The 25834-nt window shown below is 36.4% G+C and overlaps 2 protein-coding genes across 2 annotated transcripts; both read left to right on the top strand.

The window, feature by feature from the left end:
* Positions 1-487: 487 nt before the first annotated feature.
* LOC112690714 (mucin-2-like) lies at positions 488-1663 on the top strand. Its single transcript, XM_025564786.1, has one exon. The coding sequence runs from the start codon at positions 488-490 to the stop codon at positions 1661-1663; it is 1176 nt and encodes a 391-aa protein (XP_025420571.1).
* A 13911-nt stretch (positions 1664-15574) lies between these two features.
* Positions 15575-19103, top strand: LOC112690713 (radial spoke head protein 3 homolog). The gene is made up of 7 exons (XM_025564785.1): positions 15575-15706; positions 15925-16089; positions 16601-16771; positions 16849-16968; positions 17233-17436; positions 18777-18930; positions 18994-19103. The coding sequence occupies exons 1-7, from the start codon at positions 15575-15577 to the stop codon at positions 19101-19103; spliced, it is 1056 nt and encodes a 351-aa protein (XP_025420570.1).
* Positions 19104-25834: the final 6731 nt, after the last annotated feature.

The following is a 25834-nucleotide window of genomic DNA, read 5'->3' as shown; positions in this document are numbered from 1 at the left end:
ACACGCAGATATTTGAGGTACTCGTATATACATTTTTCAAATGTAAAATATAATTTTTAATAGACAAAACTTCTTGAGAACGTAATGCTGAATGTCTCGTACAACGTATCTGTATAAACGGTGACGGGTATGCCCACGCGCAAGTGCCGCGAAATCACAATCGATCACCCCAAATCGTATCCGTTGTATTCGCGCACCGGTAAAATACGTGTCGGTAACATTTTAGTAAAAGCCGGCCGGCTGCATGTGTACGCGCTGGGATACGTAAACGTTTGGTTAGCAACGCCGTAGCTTAGCGACTGCCGTCGACGTTGTTATACCGTTCGACCGTTTTGCGCTGCATTCCGATTACCGCGACCGACCGAGATCACTCTTTTTAGATATTCTCGTTCGATTGCCGCTCTACGAATTTCTACGAGTCTCTACGAATTCACCACCAGTACTTGTGCTCGCCATCGAGTGTTTCGTTCCAGTCGGTAGTACCGAAATGATCGTCTTCGTTCAAGCGTTGCTGGTCACGTGCGCCTGGACGCTGGTGGGCGCGGGCATCACGGATCTGACGCCGTGCCCGCCGTCCGTGTTCAGGGACGCGTCGCGCGGCAAATCCGTCGGCGGCGACACGTACCGCAAGAGGATCGCCGACCGCTGTTCGAAGGTCGGCCGGGCGCAGCAGCAGCAGCAGCGCCCGGTGACGATGATGATGATGATGATCTCTCAGCCCTTCGTCTGGCCGCGATTGCGATGGCCGTTGACCGCTGATGACCGTTCGCCGGCCACGCCACCGTACGCCGCCGAACCGGTCGTGGCATCGCGTCCCGTCAAGGCCAAGCGTACCGTCGTCGAACGCCGAGTGGTCGTCAATCTGCCCGGCTACGTTGTCAACCTACAGCTACGGTCGCGGCCGCCGCCGGTTCACCGTACAAGCACCACCGCCTCCGCCAGTTTTGCCAGGACGCAGAGGCCACCGTGCACCACCACCACTTGCGGTGCGACGACGTACAGGCCACCGCCGTCCAGTACTCCGTCTACGTGCACTACCGTTTGCGCTGCGACGCCCACTACCCCGTCACCGACACCACCGGCCACTACACCGTCGACGTGCACCACCACTTGCACTCCGACGCACACGTCACCGGCACCACCGGCCACTACACCGTCGACGTGCACCACCACTTGCACTGCGACGCACACTTCACCGACATCACCACCCACTACCCCGTCGCCGACACTACCGCCCACTACCCCGTCGACGTGCACCACCGCTTGCGCTGAAACGCACACGTCGCCGACACCACCATCGACTACCCCGTCGACGTGCACCACCACTTGCGCTGTGACGCACACGTCGACAACACCACCGCCCACTAAACCGTCGACGTGCACCACCACATGCGCTGAGACACGAACACCACCATCATTACCGACAATAACGTCTACGTTACGTTTCGGCTCTTCGGATTTTTCGCAGACAAAGCCGAACCCATGGATGCGGACGACGGTTTCTTGTTGTCCGCATCGGATAGTCTCGGAAAACTCGTGGCCATGGCGGGTGCAACCGTGGCCAATGCAAAGCACCCCACCAGCGCCATCGTGGACCCAGGGAAATCAGCATCCCTTTTCGGTCCAATGGCCGCAAGTACAGGTCCTCGACAGAACAGGATAGGTCGATCGACGTGATGCTAACAGCTTTGGCAGGGCGCACACCGAACGAGTGACACTGTTTGAAAATTCTTTGGAGGCAATTGCAATACGTGTAAAGTAATTGATTTTTTTTTTTTGTTTTCTGTACGTTTAATTAACTCTTGTGTCCAAATTTTACGTTTTTTATTGACATTTATTTCACTGTTAAAAAAAATAAATAAATACCACTAAAGAGGTTTAAAAAATTGTCTTCGTTAGAACCAATGGTGGGTAAACTAAAGAACTCTGTCCGGTAAATAACTGTGTAACAGGTTCGTTCGATGTATTATAATAAATATAGTATACATAGTTATTTAATAATTATATTTAATTTAATAAGCATCTGAAAAGTAACAGTTTACAGCCTTAAAATCACAAAATATGACGTTCGACCCGCCGGGAACTTTACCGGTATCTCGGTGAGCAAATCCGTCTCTGATCTGAACTCTTCTTGACGTCTGGTGTTATAGCAAAAATTAATTATAAATTAATAAATGTTTGTTTTGTTTTGTTTGGTATTGTCAGTGAGAAAAATTAAAAATTAAAATTTTGTTCCGAGCTATTTGGAGCAAAATGTTCCGAACAATTTAGCTCTTTCAATGTGCGCCCGGCCTTAGTTAGCCCTTAGTTAGGGCTTAAGTCCCAACTATTTTTGGTTTTATTGTTTTTATTTTATTTATTTATTTATTTTTTTTTTTTTTATCGGCGAATGTGGGGTGTCACAAGCATGAAAATCTTAAGTAAAAAAAACATGCCACGGTACGGGTTTCGGAGCCGTAATTGAATGGCACGAACATGTCTCCCGAGTACTGGTATTTAATGTTCTGTTTGTACCTATATTTAAAAATGTATGCACTTTTATAACCAAGTTTTCTAGGTGCAACCATCGTAATTGTCGACACAGTGCACCTCATCGCCGTCGCGGATCCAGGATAAGTGTAATGGCAGGCGTGAACCTGTAAGCTGCCGTTGTTTCTATTAACCGCTGTCTATTTATCGATCGAAAGTTAACGGAGCTTGTACTTGAACTTGTACCGATAGCAGAAGGACTTCTTCATAATTGTTATTATTTTTTTTCTATTTCTTTTAAATGTTCTACAATAACCGTTTATTAAACTTATGCCGACGGATTACCACGCAAAAAACCATTTATTTGTAACTATGTTGATTATCACTCGATAAAATAAATTTTTTATCCGGCATACTTCGCAAATAAGTGTTCTTGATTTTAACACCGTTGTTACGTTTTAATTCAAGGAGATTAATGTAATCATTTCCACGGTTCGCAACATGTGATTTTATCGTTACTACTAAAATAATATTACGACATGATATACATGATATATTGAGCATAAAATTATGGTTGCATCCGAGTTGCGGTCAGAGACGATTTTTAAGTTAAGGACATGTAACAGTTGTGGTCACGTGAATTGTAAGTAATATCCTGGTTGCGGTCATATACCTATTACTTATCTGTAAAGTTTGTAAATAAAATAAATAAAATTGTACAGTGGTGTACATATAACTTTTGTATAAGGGGGGGGGGGGGGATCAATTGTAAACAAATTATTATGGAAGAAAAATTCCTAAACCAAAGGACTTGCACATTCAAAATAAAAAATTATAAAATATAAATACGAGTATATTGAATGTGTCAAAATAATAATTTACAATAAATCCTTGAAATATTTTTTTGTTTCCTTATAATTTCCTTACATTAAGAATACTATTTTATACAATTTTTAAAAGCCCTATGGGGGGGATCTAACTCCCACATCGCCCCTTGTATACGCCCCTGCTATAGTAGTATAATCACGAACTAGATGATCACCAATCATTGGTACGACAAAAGATTAGTTACAGTGTTAAACGTAAAGCAGTGGAGCAGTTGAGCGAGCGTCCCTCAAAAATTTTTTATTCTGAGATGTCAAGTACAGTACTCAGAGTACTGGGGTCAAATGGCGTTACATTGATTAGAAAAAATATGCACACTGCAAGAATGAATGTTCACCCGAAGTTGCCGCGTGACTTTTCACAATTAATACTGTGATTTCAAACCTACACAATAAAAATAGTGTAGACAGTCCTAAGTCTGTTTATAAAATGGAAAAGAAAATATTGAAACTTTTTTGTAAATAAAATAGCATTGTATATACCATATATACTAGATATATATTTTGAGTGACCGCAACTGGTATGTAACCTTTTTGTTGGGTGACCGCAACTAGTATACACCAGTGCTCAGGACTTATTTTTATCGTTAAATGTATCGCGTCGATCGCGGAAATAAGAAATTCCTTCAAATATTTCTTCAAATATATTTTTATTTTACTGTGACAAAGACCTTATAGAGGTTAAAATTTTTTTAATTAATTGTATGTACCAATAGTTATGACAAAATCAAGTACGTAATTTATAGTTTATATATTTTTTTAATTTATTTTTATTTTACAACATAAAATAAAATTTTCCTAGACATATTTTGTCTCCGGGACTCGACTTACCTACTACCTAATCTTTCGCGGGACCCGATTCACCTATATAAGATAATTTGAGACCCAATTTACCAACTTCCCCGAGGTCGGCCAGCCACCGCCCAACGGGCAGCCCATACGGACGTACGTTTACAGCTCTCGTCCGCGGCGCGAACGACGTTCGGTGTTTTCATTATCGCGTACCTGTTGCGCACCGCAAACACCGTACAGGTTTTTTTTTTTCGTCCAGTTCACGTACGCGTTTCGCGTCCGTTTATTTTTCATCCCGTCTCACGACCGCTGTTTCGCACGAGTTTACCGCAACGACAGCGGTGACGATAATACATTTTTTACATAGTGTAAACGTTTCCGTCAGGATATCATTACGACACGACCGTGTTCGGACCCGGCTCGAGGGGTAGGCGATATAGGCCCACGTCTAGGGCGGCGTTTAACATTTTAACGCTACGGATGGTAAAAAAAAAAAAACTTGTATCGAATTATTTCTATGGTAAAAAAAAAATATTCTATAAATTGTTTTGTTTTATTTGAATTCTTAGTGGTTCGGCTTGTCAGTACAAAAACGTGTTGATCTAATCAATTGTCAACTTTCCGTAAACAAATGAGACGAACTCAGAATCAAGTCTATACGGTATTGTTTGTGTAAAAATATATTTGATGCCAGTATGCAAATGTAAGGGTTATCGCGCCAAGGCGATTAAATTTTACAATACGCTTGACCCGTACTCGGAATACGTGCCCGTCGACATCGGAAAACAAGAACTCCGTTCTCTGAGACTGAACGACAACTATATTGAATCAGAAACCAAAATGCTTTGACGGTTTCAAATTCTAACGCAAATAATACGAAGATTTTGACAGCCAATAAATCTAAATAAATAAATTATAAATCGATACATTTGTTTAGTTATTTTATACAACAACGGGTTCGTGATTTTTTAATGGATTCGTTTGTACGACAATAGCACTGTGATCAATATCGACAATATTGACTTTGAACTATTTTGTTAGGCATATTTTATACCCAAGTCATTTTGACGAATAATTTTCAAAAAATTTACGAACAAGAAATGGCTATTTTCAATGTTTACAATTTTATTACATTTTTTTTTTTTTTTTTAAATCTAACTTAATTATATTTCTTGACGGTGACAGAAGGATTTGACGTTTCAAACATTCGTAGAACGTAAGATTACAGAAAAAAATATCGCATTGGAAATTATTCGATTCCGCGAAAATATATTAGGGACTTACGAGACACGCGACGGAATTCACTCGGTATTTTGCGTGTTCGTGGCGAAAATTTAAATATTTCATTCTATGAATCTCGATATAAACTAATATCGTCAAGTTCATCGGGCAACTTCGCCGCCCTCGCTTATTTAATAAATCAACCCAATATCATAGGGAACGAATTATGTTTCATTAAAACGCTCGTTTCGCCGAGACCGATCGTTGGAAACGTGACAACCGTTTGGTTACACGCTTGTGATGTGAATCGCTACTATTTATTTCAATCGCCTACGACTAAACCTGTTCTCTCATTTGCATAACACGGGATTAAACAAAAAAATATATCTGCAAAGTGACTACTCGTTTCCGCCAAACGTGCTAATCTATCATTGATTTGCAGTCTGCAGATAAAACTCTCGGCGAAACGTTCATAAATAATTATAACATCGCATCCTATCGGTGTTTTCCAAAACGATATGTTATAAATACTTTTCAAACGATTTACCAACATAATATCGCGTTACCCATGTGCCGCTTGACTGATCGTATAAACCGATTTTTCTACCGTATTCTACTTCTCCTTCGCCTTTCTCCCGACTATTTAAGGTCGGCCAACCTCGATTTTATTTTATTGTATTCGTAACATTAAATCAAATACATTTTATTTTCGGTTTACTAGTAGTTTTAGTTTTAAGACTGGTGTTTTATATTTGATCCGTACTACTACGTAAATGTACCGCACTCACATAATATACGTATATCTTGGAGTAACGCGGTGCAGTGCGCACGGGTGTTGTTGAACTCCACGGATTTGTAGAACCAGGGGATCGATTATTGAATTATGCGACAAACTTGTCGAATTTGATAATTTTATAGTTTGTGATAACGTTTTGTTGAATATGATATAAAATTCGTATTCTTGGACTAATATTATATATTTATATAAAATGTTATAATTTTTCAAGAATACTAACGATGTTATATCCTACGACTAATTTGCTTATCGTATTCGACAAAGTTTATCACTTTTCACGAATAGGCTCCCAGTAAGCTCTCCCGAATGATATGCCCTGGCGGATCTACTCCAGAAGTGTAAAGGGCATAAGTAATCTCTTCCAGATCTACTTTAGTATTCTCCAAATGGCATACGAATAATTATATAACATATGAGCCTGAAATAACTTCTTTAATATATAATTGTCGTTGAGAATGGAGAAAAATAGCAACAGTTGGGTGATTTAACTTAATGTGTTTGGGCATTTTTTTTTTTTAATATCCTAGGATGCAATATATTATAAATCCATATTCTCTCTCATTTTGATAAACTTGGAACTATCCATAAATTCCACACGAGTATGATTAAAAGTGGAATGTTTTTTTATTTTTAAATTTAAATTATTGAAATGATTAAAATATCTTTTAAAATATCAAGTGAAAATATTATTGAAATTAAAAAAAAAATATTTTTTTTTTTAATATCTTTCCTAGTAAGTTTATCCCTATAAGCTTTATGTAGTTTAAAACTTTAATCCCACCTAGGTTGCCAACTTTTAATTTGGAAAATATCGGCCCAAGTGTACCAAAAAAAAAAAAAGGTCATAATTTTCCGTGAATTGTTATTTAATATTATTAAAATAATTAAATAAAGTAAGGTAAATTATAAACATTTAAATTTATCCATCACATATTCACATACGAGAACGGTATGGTAGATACATACTAATCTTACTACTTATAAAAATGTTAAAGTTGACGATAGACAACTGAAGTCATTAAGATTATTCGATTTATTGACAGCAATATCTTATAACCAATTTTACAAAAACGATAAAATATTAATATATTTATATCGAACTCGCAATCAGATGGAAATACCGGCTTTTTATAGGTTAATACCGAAAACCGGCTTTTTAAGTTTATAGATGTGAAATACCGACCGGGCCGGGAAAATACCGGCCGGTTGGCAACCCTAATCCCACCGGACATATCCCAACTGGTTTTTAAAAATTCTTGTTTATCTATTATGATTTATGTCGAACATAGGAAAAAAAATTGTATAGCATTGCATTTTTCAAGGTTAGTTTCTATTTGAATCTGTTGCAACACATTAATTACTTGATATACAGTTGGGTGCGATCAATAAAATTAAGAGTTATTATATGCATGGAATTATTCGGCTCCATAAGTTGTGTTTCGATCATTTTCAGATTTCCTTGCCTATGTAAATAAGGAGAAGAAATAGAATCCTCTGAAATAAACGTTTCGAGTACGTACAGTAGGCACAGATATATATGATAATCGGAAAAAAAAATGTTTAACACCGAACGTTTAGTAAAATTATAAAGCCATGTATGGAAGACGTTGTCACTCGAACATAGGTCGTAGCACAGTGAATGCCAAAAGAGCAAACGGTGTACAATCAAAACTACCATACCGATTCATTTGAACTTTCGTTTAATTTGTTTTATAACCAACAGTTACACCATACTTGGCTTTAAATAATGTAAGGTAATAATCCGTTAGAGAACGTTCCGTAAAAAGCCAGGTAAATAAGCTAACGGCTGATCATCCGAAATCTAAACAATTCAAATAACATGCACAATGTGCGTTATTATAATAAGGCACTTCAAATAACCTCATTCAAAAGTAAGCAAGCGTTGTTTTGTGCCTACATTTAAAATTCAAAGGCAAGTGTATCACTTAGCCGGGAGCTCGCTACCACATCGAACCGATGGTCACAAATTTTAATGCAGATCCAGATAGTACCCGTGCAGAGCCGAGGCAAGTCGCTGGTTCATTGATAAAACAGGGCTTAATTAATTGTTAGCCGACAATTAATTGAACACATCGTGGCCCCACTCCACTTGTGGCCCGGGACAATAGCCCACCCTAACCCTACCCTCGATCCAGCCCCGGCCCGAACGCATTACGCACCATTAAACATATCGGTAGAGCGATGAAAAACGATATGGAAACGGTACGTCGGCCGCAATAGAAATAATAAATAAATAAATAAACGATGTTAATGGACCACGTCTGTGCGTACAGTGGGCCGATGTATTGTTGTCCGGGCGCGTGGTAAGAGCTTAAATCCGGACGATGGTCATCAGCTCACGCGAGGAGTCGATAACGATGGCAATAACCTGCGGCGGGATTCGGTCGCAGCGGGACGCACATCGCCGCGGCGGTAATTACGAACGCGGGAGCGACCGGGGGGGGCATTCTAGGGATCGAACTGCACAATGCGACGGTGCACATTATTCAACGTGCGTGCGAAGGACGAAGATCGTACGTGATCTTTTCGCCCGGATGGGATTTCGCACGCAACGCAGGATCCCGCGGCCACCCGATTCGGCGCTTTGATCGCGCGCGAACAATGTAGTGAAACGCGCACGTACCCGTACACGTTTCGCATTGTGCGCGGACGTTTCTTCAGAAAACGCGCGCCGTCGCCGGGGATTATCGTTGCCGGTCTCTCCGTGCGAGGACAATGGTGGAGGAGTAAGAGACTGAGAGTCGGCTCGGAAATCGTCGATGCGAGTGTCTCCTCCCGCACAGAGTTGTTGCCTCTGCTGCGCGGCGGGCCCTGTGCCAACCTTTAGCACGTACGCTCCTGAGTACACCGGGGTGCACGAACAGGTGTACGCGGGTGTTCTGTACGGTCGCGGTTTGAACTTTTTCGCCCCGGAACGACAAATAAATTCTTACCCCATTCGAAGCACACGGTTCACCAGCTGTGCGGTTCGCACCTACGTCGCCGGTGACGAACGAAAAAATTGTTATTGTTGTTCCTTTCCATTGCACGTTATAATATGTATTATTATTATTTGTTTTGTATTTTGCACGGACCCCGTTCACGCGCAGAAGTATTGCGCAATAGTACCGTTCTTAATTTCACTTCCACAAAAAACACTTACTGTGCGCCCTCAATGCGCGTAGCGTATGCACACCCCGAACGCCGGATTCGTCGCGAGTGCAAGTGACGATTTCCTGGGTATCTAGCTTTTGAATTATTACGGAGCCTCGGTTATGGTCGCGTAAGACCGCGTGCGAGAGGAAAACTACTTTCATAACCTAATGTTCTTCCAGTTAATCGTTAAATAGATTATAATACACGATAAATATATATATTTTTACCATAACCATCAATATGAAAATTAATCGTTTAATACAATAACTTGTTTATTTCAGTATCGTTTAGTTTGCTAAATTGTAGTCCGAAACACCGGAACTCAGAACCGGCATCATAAATCTATAACCGTTGCAACAGTACGTGAAATAATTTAATGATGATTAGCCTGGGTCATGAACTCTTTGACACAAGTTTGAGAAAAATAATAGAAAATAATTTCACGCACGATCTGGTTAAGATTGTTTTGATAAATATGTATTAATTAAAGCTTAGCACGTACATTCTCAAACATTTTCAATTTTTTCAAACAGCCTAATACGACTTAATATCTGTAAGGTGGTGCATATTATTAATATTATTAAAATTATAATTATTACAATTTTTTTTTTTTTTACCATAACGATTTGGCATGCCAGTCGGTAGCCCACACGTACGTGATTCAACGTGTCATAAAGGTATTATTTCCAATGGTGGGCGTACGAAAAATTACGTTCTGTTATTTCGAGGAACGGTATAAAACGGTTGGCTTTTTACCGGTATTTTTTTTCCTTTTTTTTTTTTTTTTTTTTTTTTTTATCACAGCCGTGTGTGTACGACAAGTTCGTACGTACAACGTTATAATATGCGCGTCAGCACGACCAGGAGTTATTTATTAACCGTAATATAATGGCGTGTACATTCGACAACACCTCAGACATGTCCTCATAGATTGCGAAAGGGACGACGTGAGAATACGTCGTAAATATCGTGAAAAACCTTGCTATATGACGTTTCACTGTGCGACGTCTGCTTTTTTACGGCGAAATGGTTAAAAGAATTAATCTTGAAGTCCAAAACAATGCGCTACGCACGAGCTTAACACCTGGCGTTCGGTCGACAATAATGCGTAATACATATATACATATGGACTCAACATACTGCCCCTTACGAGATCCGTTACTTCATAAAGTATCGTTCGGTTAACGTCTGACCTGGACGGCTGTACTAACTAACGGATTTTCAAAACACTAATTGCACATTGTGTAAAACTCTATTCTCTATAACACTCGTACACATTCGAAGGAAAATCATTCTGCTAATTAATATCTACCATCTTTAAATTCGTTTTACACCAATCACAATATGATCGAAAAAGTTGACATCGTCGTGGAACGTAAAAACTGGTCGAAATAAATAAAACAAAACGATAGAAGGCAAAAAATATTGAAAACCCACGGGTCATTGTAAAAAAAAAAAAAAATAATAATAAAAGAAACTAAAATGAAAACGTTTCACCCTAACAAATCAACGATTTAAGATTGAAACGAACGTAACGCGCGTCGTTGACGAAGTGCGTGAAAACGATTTTCGTTTTCGAAATAAGCCACGCCGCGTAGCGGACAAACGTTGTCGACGGCCTTCGGTGGAAGGGTCGACGGAACGATGGCACAGAGCGCACGCGTAGTACCGACGAGCAACGCTCTCGTTGCCCGTTCGCCCGGGTTAGGTTTTTCAGGGTTTGGACCGAACCGTTCGGGATCGCGAAGCTGAACGTTTTCGGTTTCCCGGTCATTACAGAAACGATGTACTACGATGCGATTATTTGCGAAAAAGGGCGTAAGCGAGAGGACTGTTGTTTTTCCAACGACTTTTTTTTATCGTCTATAATAAAAAATTCTTGAAACGAAAATCATCGACATGGTTCGACGTTCCGGTTGACCGTATTGGTTTTTTGGTTGTATTCAATAACAATATCGTTGCGTGCCACAGGTGTTTTCAAAGACGATACGTTACAAACGCTGTACCATAACTAAAATACATCGCGTACACCGCTTAACTGGTCATAGAAATCGATTTTATTTATTATTATTTACTCGTAACATTAAATCGAACACATTCTATTTTCGGTGTAACGGTTTTAGTTTTAGTACACTAATGTTTTATAATTTATTCGTACAACTACGAGAACTGAATGAATTTCGATTCATCGTTCTTAAGGTGCGATTCACGTCTGTAAACGCACGACTGACGATTTTTGCGACACGACGGAGTAGGTGTTCCGTACAACTAAAAAACGCAGTCGCGAGAGACGCGCGGCGAGTATATAATTGCTACATTGTTATCGTAAGACATTTTAAAATTACATAGGTAAATCAAATAAACGGTATCAAATTAACAATTCGACGATAATCGGTCGCGCATCTAGTGCGTTTCGACCGCCCCTAACAAGCGGTCGTCAGTCGCGCGATTAGAGACGTAACAGCCGCGCGGCGGTGTTGGGAATAGGTTTCATTTAAAAATATGAAGAGCAGTTAAGGTTAGGGCTAGTTCACATGAGAGGCGTTAAACGCGCGTTTACAATTACTATTAATAGCTATTAACTGTACACATGGTAACGCGCGTTGTATGGCAACGCGCGTTCAACGCAGCGACAGCGCAAAAAACCTGTCAACGCGCGTCAACTTGACGCGCGTTTGAACATTGTACAGTTTTGCATTGACGTGTTCAGTTGCAACGCGCGTTTTGAAGCGATAGGTTCTTGTTTTTCGATATTTTCATTTGTTTTTTCGAAAAAGTTTTCTAAAAAATCAAAAATGGATAGTGAGGAATTTGATACTGATTTATTCATTGACGAAATTGAAAAAAGACCCCCAATTTAGGATATGACAAATAGTGAATATTCAAATAAAATCAGTAAAAGAAAGGCCTGGGAAGAAATTTTTCTAATTTTTAGTGACCCAAGTGACACGCAAGAAAGAAAGAAATTCCATGGTAAGTATTTTGTATTTTATAATTTGATATAAAATTTAAAATCAATTAAATATATAATATAGACATAATTTATTTTGTTTCATATTGTTTTTTGGAAAAAAATTCTATACATAAATTAATTATTTAAAACTATTATTAAAAAAAAAATACATATTGTTTGTTTTTAAAATAAAGTTTTATATACATTGTTGTACATCTATTTACTTCTAAAAATTAATATAACTATTAAAATATTTTGTACTTATGTATAAATTTATATCATACGGTCAATGTCGACGCGCGTTTAACGCCTCTCATGTGAACACTAACTAAAAAACGCGCGTTTGGCTAACGCGCATTTTACGCTCTCCATGTGAACTTACCCTTAGGAATAGGTTTCATTTAAAAATATGAAGAGCAGTTAAGGTTGGAGTTAGAGTCGGGCTTCGTCAGCCGCGTCGGTCACGCGTCTGTAAATGCGCTCTAAAGAACCGCACCTTTAAGCGTACGTTTTGGCACTTGAAACGTCAACATTTACAATTTAATAAGCAATAGTTTTTGTACAACGCACGAAGTACAAGGTCGTATTGTTTATTATTTTTTTTTTCTGTTTGACAGTGTAATCATGTGTTATTATTTATTACAAATGACATCGTAAGTGTTCGAGTTAACCATATTTATTTCGCGAACTTTAATTTTTATTCGTAGGACACTTCCTCGAATAAAAATTGTGTCTACCGTAAAGAAAATCAATGTTCAAGTAAATGATATTCGGTCAACCATTTTTATTATTATGTGTATTAAAAATAATCGAATTTTATTTTTGACTTTATACGATTTTTTTCTTTTTCATCCTTTGGAGCAAATATTAAACAAAAACGATTTCGCATTACACGGAACACGGGAAAAATCGCTTATTGATAACGAACGAGGTAACAAATATGAATTCAAGTAACGTTTAGAAATTTCGACTCGAACGATTCCTTTGAAGATGATGATATGGCCGGGGGTATCACCCGTAAACGTATTTGCCGGGCGCCCAAGTACTGATGGTGGTCACTGGTATTAACCGTAAAGAATTACCGGTGCGAACTGTATCGCGAGAACCGGATCCGCGTAGAATCCACGTATTCGTGACGATTCGAAGTGTGCACCACGCGGTTATAGCTTGGATTTTCATCCGTTTTCAACAAGCGATTTTTTCCGTCATCCGTGTAATACGAAAAAAATTTTATTTTCGCTTTGCAGGAAACACGAAAAATTAAATTTGATTGTTTTTTTCACGCATAATAATTGTTTAAATAATTATGATTTACTTGAACATCGATTCCTATTACGGTTGATTGTTTTTACTCGAGGAACTTTTTTCCGAATAATAATAAAGTAAGTATTGAGTGGTATTAAGTTGGCGAAATAAATATGGTTAACTTGAATGTTGATTCGTACGATGTTGATTTTTTTTCTTTTTAAATATTTTTTTAATTTCAACAAATGAAAATGGTCGTTGAAAAAAGAACAATTCACTTATATACGTATTTTTAGGAAATAATAGTTACATAGTAGATTGTTTCTAATCAGAAATGTTCGATTACCCAATTTTATTATTACATACCTTGTTTACATGCATCCATTAATTCGAATTAACTCGATTCGTATTGAATCGATTTGAATTTGAGTACCTGTATACATGCGCTTTTAAAATCGCATTATAGTATAACACACTTCCACCAAACCAGTTTACGTTGCAAAAATCGGTTTAAACTGTGCATGTAACCGTGGTAACAAACGTGAGGTTTAGTCAACGGCGACGGACGAATGTTTACCGGTATGGCAACGAGACGATAAGCAAGGTTACTCGTTCTGTCCGTAAAACAACGAATAACAATTCGTCCCATTAGATTTTTCCGACCGCGCTGGAAACGCGATACGAATATCATACGGACGGTCGAAGGATCACGTCCTCCCGCCCGGTTACTGCTGTCGAAAAAACCGAAAAACGTATTCGCCGACGAGACGAGGAAAACCGCGTGCGTTTAGATGGAACGGGTTAAGTGAGTGTCCTGGGATCGGCATTGTACTTACGCGCGATTACGCCCACGTTTCCAATTCCGCAAACGACAACACCAAATATTGTCGCTTTATTGATGGTTACTGTTGTTATTCCGAAAAACGTTACGGTTAACGCTAAAACGTGCACGAAAAATGTCAGAATACGTAAACAAAATTACAAGTACTTTTTTCACCATAACTTTCACGGTTTTATGCGTTAGTCACATTTTTCCGTTTCCAATACGTCAACGTTCGCGCAGAACAGCGATTAAAACAAAATTACATCGAGATATGCACGAATAACAAAACGCAGTAATAAAAAGGTTATTGTTATTTAAAACGAATTTTGTAAATCTCTTGGTGAAATTTTTAGGACTTCTAAAAAAAACAAACACGCCACGAGCCCTGATTTTTACACGTCCGCGGGAGATACGTTTTTACATTTTTTTTCCAAACGGTATTGTTCGTTTTTTTTTTTTCTTAACCGATTTGTGCCGAAGTCTTTTAATTTTCAATTCAAATCACCGCTAACCGGAAAATCCTATTACAACACGTGTTTCTAGAAAAAGGTTTGCCTACGTTACCTACGCATGACATGAATGAGTTAAAAATGATTTCATCGAAGCATTTCTATTGCACTCGACGATTGTTCTTGAGAATATTCGATTACCCTTATGAAAAGCGTCACAATGTCATCTATACGAGAACCAAACAATTGGATAAATGACCCGACCGGCGACCTATCCACCGCACTAGAACGTTAACCGTATTGTTGTGATCACTGTTACGGTTATTGTACACTCGGCACTACATTATTACAATATAGGCTTTTTGGACTACCGTCGATTTAGATATGTCAAAAATGGAAAATTAAGGTGGTTGCCATTGCATGTTCGGATAAAAAATATAAATATATATTTATAAATATCATCGTATAAAAAATACGACACTAACGAGTACTAAAAGAGAACTAGTTCATGCGATCTCGTAATCTCCTTTGAACCTTTAATGTTTTTCAGTTTTATTGCATTGCTGTCCGGCCATATTGATTTTCCGATACACACAAAAAAAAAACTTATTCTAATTAAATAAAAATTAAAAATTATACACCGTGTTTACTTGGGTTCTGTTGTAAATTCAGCACGCAAACGCGTGGGTGGTTTAACAGTCAAACTAAACTTAACGAAATATGAAACGTTGGCCCGTCTTCACGAAAAACTGGCAGTATTTTTTATTTATTTTTATAAATCTTTCGATGATTTGGGTCAAAAAACAAATGAACAAATCATCTTATTGTTTGTATAGAACGTGCAGACAATTGGTCTCCTCGAACATCGTGCAAGACAAAGCAGTGATTGGAGACGAACCTTTTCCCAAAAAAACTTTCGTAAGGTGTTCGTTATTAATAAAAGCAATAAATAATTTTACTTTGTATAACGTTTATTTAAACTTGTTTATTTATTTGCTTAATATTTTCAGTGAATTTATAATATTATTCACGTGTACACGTATATTCACGTAATCATATATTTTGATTATCGAAAAAATATAGCTGCTGATGTGATAATACGATAATATTTACTGCTGGAATTTTACATTTCACAGAAAATCAAAGAATCGCCAGCAGCTCGCGATGCAGAAGCCCGTCGATTAGTTATAGCTAGAAGAAAAGCAGCAGATCAGGAAGTGAAGGCGTGGCGGCTTTATCTGGAAACATTGAAAATTTCTAAGCCCCGTCAGCTGGAGCAAATCAAGAAATATTTAAATGAAGTAAATATTAATCCGGTATATTTATGAAGAAGTAAAACGAGCTTTTATTGATTGCGGTTATTATATGAAAAAAACTCTCGATTTGTACATTCCAAGCAAGACGTTCATGAACCAAAGTTTATAATATTGAAATCAACTTGTGATAAAAATTTAAAAAAAAATTAAACAATAATTATTATTGCCATATAACTACCGAAATAATATTTGAACACATATTAATCGACAATAATAATATGATAAAAATCCCCCATATACATTTGAAAGACCAATCAAAATTAGTTTGATCGTTGATCAACATAAATAATTATGTAAATACCAAATCGAAAATAATTTGGTGTAAGAAATGTATATTTCATACGGGCATGTCATCAACAACGGGGTCCTGAAAACATATTAGGTGTAGGCTAAAGCAATCAATCTAAGAGTTATCAATATTTGCGGTGCTGCCGCTGCTGAGATTTAATAACGCGGTAATGCGTGTTTACTGTCGTGAATTGTCTATACCAAACAGAAAGTCAAAGAATCGCCGGAAGTCCGTCAAGTACAACGCGAAGTTCGTCGACGGGCATTAGCAACAAAAAAAGCAATATACCAGGAAGTGAGAGCGTGTCGACTTCACCTGAAAAAGCCGAAAACGTCTGAACCCCGTCAGATTGCGCGAACCGACACGTATTTGACAGAAGTGAGCCATTTTTTTTTTTTTTGGATATTAACGTTCGGTAAGTTCATTCGACACGCACTGCGTTGTACGTTTCGCAGCTGTACGGACAACATCCGCAGACCCAGAAGATCAGCACTCAGACTGAAGAAATGTTCGCAAGCTCGGCGGAGGTGATGCTCACGGGCACGGACGGGTGTACGCAAGTGGACGAGATGGAAGTAAGCCATGGTTTGATAAGAATCACGATCGCATTCGTGTGGACGGTAACGTATTCGGTCATCACATCTGTCATTTCGGGCGGTGTTGTTTCGTCACGGATCTCTGAGTTATCGATTTGGATCGGTAACGTTGCTCGAGCGCGTAATACCACGTACCTGCTGTTCGACGCGATCATTTTGATGATAATAAATTATCAGGGGCGGGATAGGTTTTTTTTTCTCACGGTTTCGGCGACGGGATAACAACATTTCGTATTGATTTAGTTGTTCGACTACGACAAGGCGGTGACGCCGATTGTCGACAGCATGATCGGCGACGTATTGCGACAAGCGATAAATGAAGTGCAGTACGCAGACGAGCTGGCGGCCAGAGACCGATACCAAAGAATATCGTATTTGGAAAGCACTACCGTGAATAATGAAAATTTAAGGATGGAGAAAGAAGACGAACGGATTAGGAAAACCATTGTGAGTGCATTGATTTTATGTTATACAACTGTGTTACCTCCGCCGATTGATTTAAAAATATATATCCAATCTTACCGCGTGTCGTTTGTAAGCACTAATGCAAAACATTTAGCTGTCCCGTACACAGTTCAACTATCTGAAGACGCCATTCAAGAGTCTATAGAGTCTTCAGTGCCTTGTGCTGGAATGAAAAAAAAATCCTAAGGACTTAAAATTTTTCCAATCACGGATTTACTTTTGACGTTTTAACGTATTAAAGTATTAACGTAATATTTTTTTTTTTTTTTTTTTATTAACGTTTGGCCGTCAGTAGAATTTGTACTCATTAAAACCGTCACGTGTTTCTTGAGCATTTTTTTCGAAATTCACTAAATTTGTCCGAAAATGGTAGAGCTTTAAGTTTTATTCAATTTCAATCTATTGACACTGGCCATAACGAAATCGCCATACGATTGTTGGTTTGCTTGCCATTGACACTAATATTATATTCTTACCAGTTGTCATTTTTTCCATACATGTATGTACACAATGTGCTAAAACATTCCGCGTAAAAGTAAGCGAATAACATTTTATTTGTAATTTAATATAATTGCTGTAGTAATTATCATTCTCTGATCGACAAAATAACGTATTATCTGATAAGATAAATAAAACCTAATCGTATTAAAATCAATTCCGACCAAAAATGTTTTATTGACGTAAAACAACTAGTAACAAATAATGGTTAAAGTTAATTCTATTTTGAGTTATTCATTATTCATTATTTATTCGATTAATTTTAGTTGACACTTTTTAATGTATTATTTAAAGGCCAACTCGTTCCGAGCATAATTAATAAATAAGTAGAAAACAACTAAAAGAAAAGTTTGATAACTTATCATATTCATAAAAAAATTAATAAAAACTAATATAAACGATACAAGATATATTATTAATACTTTTGCACTATAAATAAACATATCTATAAAGTATTTATACACATTTTTGAAATACGTTAAATCGAACATAAAAAGATTTTAATTTGTGTGAACAAAGACAAATTAAAAAAAAATATATTTCAATTTTTACAAATGTTTTATTTTATTTCTAATTCTTACAACCATCGGTAGTGTAAATATAGATTTTATACGAGATGAAATATTTTAAAATATTTGTAAGTTAAAAAAGTATTTGTAATAAATTTTATTAAAATTCACAGGAATATAAAAACAATTTTAAATAATTAAAGAAAACTTAAATCACAACATTTTATTTAAATTTTTTAGAAATAACATATTAATAGTCACGTATTTATTAATGTATATAAAAGAAAAAATATTTAACTATACATTTTATTGCAGGCTGAACATACAAGGTATTTCGACGAAGGCGAGAAAAATGAAAACATTCGAATTTCTCAGTTGCCACCAAGTTATAAGGTTGATTTTCTACCCAGAGTACTTCTAGATTCAAATAAAAATGAATCAAACATAGACACCATAACTCAAGCACAAAGTAAACTTATTCATTGTATATCATACCATTATAACTCGTTAATCTTTGTGCATTCACTCATAGGTTTAGAATTCATTTCTTGGCTAATGACAGATCTTCAAGAAAAGAAAACGAAAAACATCACTATCGAAAACCTTTTGGAAAACATCCATCGAGACAGGATAAGGACATAATTAAAAAATAATAATATCGTTTGTAATAAAAATCGTTGTATTATTGCAACATTAGACTTGCATGACGTCGTAGTTGAATTTCACAGGTCCAGATTGGTTTTGTAACGTCTACGTTCAGTAGACATTTATTTTCTATAGTCAACTCGGGATGGAATACGATTTAACTGGTATGTTTTCGCATTTTTTCTAGAATTCTCGATTTTTTTTTTTGCCGCACATGATGATTTCAATCTAACCTAGCGCACTGCGTGCGCTAAAATCTATTGGTCGAACACGTGAACGCGGAAAAATGAGAGTGATCGTTGGGCAGTGAAATTTCGCATGAAGACGGTCAAACGCTCGTCGTCTTTGACCGAATGGTGTCCGTCTTTAAAACGTTTTATTATTAGTGGAACGTGGATGGTTTCATAGCGTGTTCACAGTAACCATGGGAAATGTTTCCGTGAAAGATTTCCCTAGCTCCACACAAAATTACACCGCACAACGCTGCTCGATCGCTCTTTCACGTCCACGTTTTCGTCCGACACACAAAACATGGCTACACAAAAACAGCTTTAGACAAGGAACTACGATAAATAACGATATGTGGTTTGAAGCAAGTCGACCAATTAGATTCTAGCGTACACAACGCGATAGGTTAAACTATAGTATATTCAAAATAAGACCGTGACCCGGCGGCGACCAGTTTTCGTCGGGCGGCGGTCAGACTCCATCCATGAGCTATTTTAACTTATCAGCAGTCGATACTAGACTAATTAGTGCTCCCGTCGGCGGAGTCGCGTTTGGCGTTATTATAGAACAAAAGCCGCGCCCATGCGCACAACTCGGCCGCCTGGTCACGGTCTTATTTTGAATAGACTATAGAAACGTCATGTGCGGTAAAAAAAAAAATTGCGAATTAAAGAAAAATTGCGAAAGCTCTACTGGTTAGTCGCATTTCACCTCGAGTTAACTACAGAAAATAAATGTCTACTAAACATAGCCACTACAAAACCAATCTGGTGGTTATGCTAGTAAGTCTAACGTTCATATAATATAACGATGTAAAAACATCCCCTTTCGGTCCATCACTGCAGCCCTCTTCTTCTTCTTTCAAAAATATTTGGTTAATGACATTAAACGATGGACAAGTACAAAAAAAACATGTTCAGCTTATTTAAAAACCAATCAACGTAATGAAATCCAATTCGAAAATAGTAAACTTACTTACGATTGTGCGAAAGATTCTGTTCAAAAAATCAACAGACAGATACTCAGCAACAATTTAAAACGAAAAGCTTTAGAACAACTCTCTGAACGTTTCCAAACTGTTCTAAGATAATTTTAGATTAAAATATAAAATTTTCACCAAAAAAAATTTTACCGCGAAAACAACATTCATTCAATATTAAAATTATCAACATTATTTGGAATTCTTAAAATATTTTTATAACTTAATTAAAATAATATTGAGTAAATGTAGGGAAAAGTGGCATGGAATATGTTTGAATACGAGTATATGATCTCAATGCTCGATAAACGATATTTTATTATTTAGAACTATTAATCATAGGTTATTATAGTAGAAGTCAACGAAAGATATGGCTTGATTCTATATACAAAGAAAACAAAGTTTATGATAATATCAAAAAATCATAACTTAGGAGGACATTTAATAATTAAAAATAAATATAGAATAGGTACAACAATTTAGGTACCTCGGAACAACAATAAATAAAGATTGGGATCATTCATTAGAAATAAAATGTAGAATTGAAAAAGCTAGGGAAACATTTCGAAAGATGTCAAAGGTATTCAAGTGATCTGTTTTTTGCTACAAAAATCAGACTGTTAAGGTGTTATGTTATGTTCTCTGTATTATAATATGGTATATAGTATAATATAATATATAATATATAATATTATATAATATTATATAATATAATATAGTCGAAACCTGGACATTAACAGATTTAGCATGCAAACAATTGAAGCCTTTGAAATGTGGTTGTATAGGCGTATGTTAAAAATTATATGGACAGATCGAGTTACTAATTAAAAGGTACTGGAAAAGATGGACAAACAAAAGGAAATATTAACTACAATAAATGCTCAGAAGCTTAAATACATTGGACACATTATAAGAAATAATCAATGATACAATATACTCCAGCTTATTAAAAGGAAAGATAGAAGGAAAAATAAGTGTCGGAAGAAGACGAATATCTTGGATGAAGAATTTCCGCGACTGGTACAATATAACATCAATGTATTTATTTCAGGCATCACTTGACAGGAATGACATTGCCTGTATGATATCCAACATCCGGAATGGGTAGGAAATCATAGAAGAAGAATCATAGGTTAAAATACAATGTAGGCTTGAAACATAAACTGGAAGATTATATTAGTATTATAATTTCAACTAATATCGTTAAATTAATTAAATACTTATACTACTAGAGTAAACTTTTGATATAGAAGCTGATCCATCCGATCGCCTTCTCCACATTCAAGGATATATTAATTAAGAACATCGTCCCCAACGGGTTTACGTGTAAGTCTAATCCTTCACATCTTATCGTCCGACCCAACAACCGTGATAACTTCAACGCAATAGCTGAGCATTCGATGGAAACTAACATCAGTTTTCATATTTTTCGTTCTCGCTCTGTGCGTGACATACATATATCGATATATGATATATCTATGAGGATTAAGTTTTTGTTTCTTCATTCGATTATACAAAATACATTCTGGTGATAAATATCATATCATAAAATGGTTTTTAATTGCCGACTCTGTTAGTAGCCATATCCGATCGCGTGATGCACTTTGTCTGAGTTGACTAAACCCGGTGAGGTTAACGAACATCATGCACGACATAATCGAGTGGTCAGTCATTAAATTTTGCAAACAAAACAGTCTCAACTAACGGTTTTGAATAAATTTTTAATTTAAATAATATTTAAACTTTGTACTTGTTCTGATGCAATCGTCCTATGTAAACGCTAATTTAGTATTTGGTACAATATTTTTTTGTGCGATAATTTCGTAGAAACTACGGAAATACATTTTCCGTGAGCAACAACTTTTCGTTATCGGTAGCAAACTGATGTATCACATGAATTATTTCACTGTTTAAGTTGTATACGAACATTCCCATCGCCCAAACATTTCAGAGAACAGAACTATTCGCTTAATCGACAAAGTAGCCTTGCTACACACGGCAAATGTACTTTTGTAGTTTCTGCAACGAAATTGTTGTGGAAATAATGTCATATCAAACACTAAATCAGCTTTTATATGGTACAAAGTTATGAAGTTTAAATATTATAAAAAATGAAAACGTTATATTAGGTTAGGTTAGGTTATTCGTTTCTTATGGACATTTTGTATGCAAAGTTATTGCTGCTGGCCACTTGATTGTGTCGTGCACGATGTTCGTTAACCCTTTGGGGTTCGATTACACCAACGGCAGCAGCACGCGAATGTTTACTTACGGAAGAGCCGATAAATTTTGGTTTGAACGGTTTAAAGCCGTTTAATAATACCAAAGAAATGTTTGTAAGAACTATTAAAAGAAAAACTCTATTCTAGTCAATGTACAAAGTATAGTTAGTTATATTCATTTTTAGATAGATAGATATTTGTACTAATGTTATGATAGTCATACGGCCCACCACTAGCCGGCTTGGGAAGTCAAAATAGTGGTAGGGGCCAAAAACCCCGGGTTGACCAACCGACGTCAACTGAAAACCTGGTCAGTACCACGGGAGGGGAAGCCCCACCGCACGCCGGGCCGGCCTAGCCGTTCCGGACTCGGTGCCCTCAAGGTTGAGGTGCCTACTTCGGCTAAAAAGTGGTGGCTGTGGCACAGCGCGAGATAGTAACAAAACCATAATACCCAGTGGAAACTGCGGGTCCCAACACGGTTCTCGTGTCCGTGGAATGAAAGGGTACAGGCCTAGGCTCGGTGCTGGTGGTCCATAGGTTATACCCCCTTGGTCATACTTTGGGGTCCATTTCGACAGTACCCCTAGAGTAACGCCTCGCGTTAATAGAAGGTGTGCGGACGAAAAGGCCTCGGCTACAAATCCGGATCTCGTGTTATGATAATAGGTAGTCATTGCAGATGGATAGTACAATTAAATCATACAATCATAACGTCTCTTCGCTGTGATTGAGGAGAGAGTACCTAAATAGAGGTTACAAAAATGAGATACTTAGTAATTAAAAATATACGAAATAAATACGATATATTTTTTAAATCAAAACCGTAACCAAAAAATATTTAAATCAAAAAAATTTAAAAATTATTTAAAAACCAAAATCGGGATGCAAAAATCTAAAATCGCAAACCGATATAATTAAAAAATGATCATCGGTATAATAACTATGGTGTGTATTATAGCTATATTTCGTGTCACCATAAGTCATTGCATTTTCTTAGTAAATAATACTTATAATTTTCGTATAATGAAATTACAAAAATGAAATATACTTTACAAAGTGTATAGCTTCTAAATTATAGTATTCTATTATCGTGGATCGATGACCCGTTTCCTGAGTAAAAAAAGTATATAATTTGGATGTAAACAGACGGAAACCGACGTTTTATTTACCATTACCAAGGATTACAAATAGAAACAAATATAAAATCTAATGAATCGGGCCACAGCAGGCATACGACATTTTTCCCAGCGTATAAGTATAGTTATGCGTGTCAATAGGATATGAGCCGTTTTACACAGTTTTTTTTATAGAAACGTTGTTGTTCCAGATAATAAACATAGTCGTATCAGCGTTTTTTTTTTACTTGACGTGTGCAACGACCGTTGTACCGGATAATAAACATTATCGATACGTAAAAGTAAATACTAGTTCTTAAAATCGAAATCTGAACAGGAAACAATAAAAAACCGATTTTCAAATCAAAATTTAAATCAAAAAGAACAAAAACCGTTTTTAAAAATCAAAATTGAAACAGAAAAATTTGAAATCGGTATTTATAATTTCAAAAATGATTAAACGATTAATAACCAATGTCATTTTATAAATTAATTTAGTCGTAAATTACGACAAAATCAAACAATTAATCAATTACGCCCAACACTGTTAAATAGCAACGAATATAAATATGCATATACAGCAACAACGAACAATATGATACGTATTATTTAAATTGGGTATATTAACGTTATTATGTTATTTAAATCGAGTGTAACAGCTTTAAGTTACGAAACAATAGGCATGAAATCTAATACCGTTGATAAAGACGTAAATAGACATTGGTAAAGAAATGTAATTATCGCGAGAAGCTGTCGTTCAACTTTTCAAGTTGTCGTTGCTGAGCATAAATAAATATTTTTTTAATGTCTGAGAATTAAAGTGAGGCAGTGGCTCACTTGCTTCACCCCCATAACCGCCATTGCTTATGTTTAATATCTACAAACAGTAATCGTAATCTCTGATCATTAATCAGATTTCTATTTGCCCAACACTGCTATTCGATCGTCGTTATATTTCTTTATTATGACCATTATAAATCGTTTCATAAGTCAAACAGTTCTTACATGAAGTCAGTTTGGGTCAAGGTTCGTTCGTGTTCTCCTGTACTAAACCATAAATAAGTACTTATATTTATCACATTAACATTTTACTCGTAGGTTGTAAATCCATTTTATACGTGCGACACGTTAAAATTTGTCGCGTTATTCTCATTGCTTTCTTTTACGACCTAAACGTATACACCAGCATACAGTTACCGGTAAAGAATAAAACTATAAAATCACGAGTAGTTATGCGTTAGTGTTTAGTGGTAAGAACCGTTTAAAAATCGATTAAGTTAATACAGTAATGTTATAATTTTATTATTTATACATTTTTAACATTTACGTATTCGTTTTCGCGCGAATTCATGCACATGTATGTACACCATGGTAGTGATCTATTATATTTAAGTGTATCAAACCGCTGGTGGCATTAACATCCGATGGTTAAAATAAATGCCTTTTTATCGACCTCGTTTGAAATCGTAGTAAATTCAATAGGGCATAATAATACGTCGATTGCATACGTTTGATGTTCAGCGTCATAAAATATCGATTTACCCATGTGCACCGTCAGCTACAGCGTGTTATGGTTTATCGTACTTCACATGCACCTAGCGTTTATGGATGACAGTTTACGTACAAAGTAATAATAATGTAATGAAAAAATATGGTCTCAAACACAACGCCAATGGATTTTAAACGAAATGAAAATATGCGCGAATCGTGTTCGCTGTGATCGATTTTGCAATAACGATCGACCGAACGTACATTGATAAATAAATAATAATTATATAATATTATAACTCATAATAATAATAATAAAATAATAAATAAAATAAAAATTATAATAAATAACTCAAAATTATTATAACTCGCATCGATATATTATCAAGGCTGGGCAAGTTAATGATATTTTTTAACTCACTTAAGTTATGTTAATTGAGTTCATGTTCAATTAAATTAACAATTAAGTTAATGCACATAAGAATTACATCAATTAAGTTAAAAATTAAGTTAGAAAATATCGTTAACTTAACTTTAATTAATAAGTTAAGTTAATTACAAAAAAATATATATATATATATATATTTAAATTAAACGCTGATATAAATGATATATATATATATATATATATACAATTTACAACAGATCTTATTTAACATTAACGATAATGAAAACACAGAAAAAATCGTATTG

This window comes from Sipha flava, unplaced genomic scaffold (genome assembly GCF_003268045.1).
Source record: "Sipha flava isolate LNK unplaced genomic scaffold, YSA_version1 51_pilon_pilon, whole genome shotgun sequence".
NCBI lineage: Eukaryota > Metazoa > Arthropoda > Insecta > Hemiptera > Aphididae > Sipha > Sipha flava.
The sequence above is the reverse complement of the archived record's forward strand: the minus strand, read 5'-3'. Positions and strand labels throughout refer to the sequence as shown.

Bases quoted from the DNA above. Each gene is read 5' to 3' on its own strand.
- LOC112690714 (XM_025564786.1), top strand. From the start codon at position 488: ATGATCGTCTTCGTTCAAGCGTTGCTGGTCACGTGCGCCTGGACGCTG.
- LOC112690713 (XM_025564785.1), top strand. From the start codon at position 15,575: ATGATTTGGGTCAAAAAACAAATGAACAAATCATCTTATTGTTTGTAT. The intron at 15,707-15,924 runs GTAAGGTGTTCG...TACATTTCACAG, and splicing joins CTTTTCCCAAAAAAACTTTC to AAAATCAAAGAATCGCCAGC. The intron at 17,437-18,776 runs GTGAGTGCATTG...ATTTTATTGCAG, and splicing joins AACGGATTAGGAAAACCATT to GCTGAACATACAAGGTATTT.